This window comes from Cyprinodon variegatus, unplaced genomic scaffold (genome assembly GCF_000732505.1).
Source record: "Cyprinodon variegatus isolate N-32 unplaced genomic scaffold, C_variegatus-1.0 Scaffold109, whole genome shotgun sequence".
Lineage (NCBI taxonomy): Eukaryota > Metazoa > Chordata > Actinopteri > Cyprinodontiformes > Cyprinodontidae > Cyprinodon > Cyprinodon variegatus.
This window is the reverse complement of record NW_015150562.1, coordinates 1351223-1353717: the sequence shown is the minus strand read 5'-3', so window position 1 is coordinate 1353717 and position 2495 is coordinate 1351223. Positions and strand designations below refer to the sequence as shown.

At 37.8% G+C, this 2495-nt stretch overlaps 1 protein-coding gene across 1 annotated transcript in view; it reads left to right on the top strand.

The window, feature by feature from the left end:
• The first annotated feature begins 582 nt into the window (after nucleotides 1–582).
• Nucleotides 583–2495, top strand: part of ccdc47 (coiled-coil domain containing 47) — a 5846-nt gene continuing 3933 nt past the window's right edge. Inside the window, exons 1-3 of the mRNA XM_015374766.1 lie at nucleotides 583–906; nucleotides 996–1097; nucleotides 1387–1561. Coding sequence (XP_015230252.1) covers nucleotides 619–906; nucleotides 996–1097; nucleotides 1387–1561 — 565 coding nt within the window. The 5' untranslated portion in view covers nucleotides 583–618. The remainder of the gene's footprint in view (nucleotides 907–995; nucleotides 1098–1386; nucleotides 1562–2495) is intronic.

Here is a 2495-nt window from a genome sequence, read left to right as displayed (position 1 = left end):
TATATATATACATACATATACATATATGTAAATCATTTGATATTGTCTTTTCCACTTGGGATTTTTTTTACCACTTAATCTAGAAAGTAAATGATTATTATTATTACTTTATGAATGACACCCTCATTTGATCAGGGTAGACTGGGTGAAGAGGTGGGTACATTTCTCCATGATCCTTCTAAATAAATGTCAAACCATTAGTTATCAGTCCTCTATCCTTAAATATTCACTCATGTTTGTTGATAAAAGTTTAAGGTTTCATCATAGTTATTATTTCACTCTACTTGGTTTTCCTGTTGTAAATGTTGCACTTGTTGGTACCATTTTTCATGCATTTGTATAGAGTGCTACAGTTTATTTTACCAGCTGCAGCAGGTTTCTGTAACTTCTCCTTTTAATTTAGAGTAAAACGGTGCATGATCCTTTTCTTTCATCACGCCTTATTTTTCTTTTATAAATGAAATGCATTGATGTTTTTTTTTTCTTTTTTCAAAGTCATGTATAGTTGTTTAAGACCAAATAAAAATTGTCAGTCCGTCAGTGAAGGAAACTCCTATTCTATTCCCTATTTTATCTTATCTTGTTGTGTTTTTGATTGATTTTAATTCAGATTGCAATATGCGAAGCGCATATCTCCTCCTGGTACCAGCACTCCTGCTCCTTCTGGCCCTTCCTGCCTCAAAAGGACGCTACAATGACGACTTTGATGACGGGGAGGACCTGGCAGAATTTGATGACAATGACTTTGCTGAGTTTGAGGACGTGAACGAGGATTTAACAGCTGAAGCAGAGACAGCCCCTCCACCACGTGTCTCATCACCCTCCTCGCAGCCTGAAGAGGATGAAGACGAAGCTACTGTGGAACTAGAGGATGGTCAGGATGGCTTCGAAGACTCTGAGACTCAAGTATGTCCCCTTACTCTCTAATGCTTAACATTCAAATGGCGTTACTATGACTGATACCATTTGAGTATTTTGATATCTTTTCTTCTAAGGATCAAGACATATACAGCAAATATGACCAGGAGGAGTTTGAGGGAATTGGAGACATGGAGAAGACAGGCCACTCCATGAAGGACCCTCTCATAATCCACACGGTAAAACCGGTTTAAAAGTATCTGGAATATCAGTTATATTCAAGGATGTGTGCTTTTGTAGTATCTTAAGATATAAAGTAAACATTCAAAATGTACTCATAGACATAGAACTGAGCTGGTTGAGCTACAGCAGTGGTTTCAGAAGGGAGGGTAAGGATTGAGATGTGGAACTGAGCACAAGGTCTTGCATGTGCAGCCATAGTAGTCTGACCGCTCAGACATCCAGATGTTTACGATCTGCTGAGTTGCAGCACGATTCATTTGTTTCTTTTGGTTTGTTTCTTTCCAGGTCCCTGCACACCTTCAAAACAGCTGGGAAAGTTACTACATGGAGATCCTGATGGTGACTGGCTTACTGTCTTACATTATGAACTACATCATTGGAAAGAACAAGAACAGCCGGCTCGCTCAGGCCTGGTTTAACTCCCATAGAGAACTTCTAGAGAGTAACTTTGCACTAGTGGGTGAGTCTTTCCCTCTCGTTGTAGAACCATTAACAACACTGCAGGATCTGTTAAACGTTTTATATTTTGTGTTATGTTTGATTGATATTATTTCAATGTAAATTAAAGGAGTTTATAGTTCTAATATAGAAGGAAATTTATACAGCGCTTTGCAAAATGTATTACTGATCAAAAGATAGGAAGTGTTCTGTCACTCCTTACTTCAATACGCCAAAATAAAATCCAACACAGGGAATTTCCTCCTGGACCCTATTTCAGAAAATGTGATAAGCTATAAGTCTGAATAAGTTTGGTAACTCCCTGCATATCCCAGATTTTTAGTTTCAGAAAGTCAGATAGCTGTTGCCTCCAGACAAATAATCAGGCTCTGTAAAGTAACTCGGTTACAGGACTTCTGTCTGTTGCACGTTCAAGCTAAAATCAGAAGAAAGAAACAATCAAAAACTGCATCCTTTACTGCAGGTACATATAGGTATTGTAGAGGAAATGCTCATTGAGCTACACATGATTAGATACACATTTGATATGGATTCAGCTGATTTTCTTTTCTTTCTTTTTTTGCAAGAGTCAGATTTTAGCCACAGATCGCTAATATAACACGCAGATATTTCCTTGTTGTGTCATATGAGCTCTGCGCTTAATTTTTATGCTGAGGACAAACTGCCAGGATTAAACTGTTACTATACAGCTCACAAACCCATCAGATCGATCACAATTTCCTGAAGGCATCACTGTAATAGTATTGTCTTTTTGTGAATAAGTTTTTTGTAATCTCCATATGGCTTTATTGATATTTTTAGTTCTATTTGAGAGAAATTTGTACTCTGAGGTATCTTGCTTTGCCTTGGTGGCTGCTGTTTTCTGTGTTCCATTGATTAGGGCTCCTTATAAATTTGTGTTACCCTGAAATCTGGGCTGACTGAACCCAGAATGA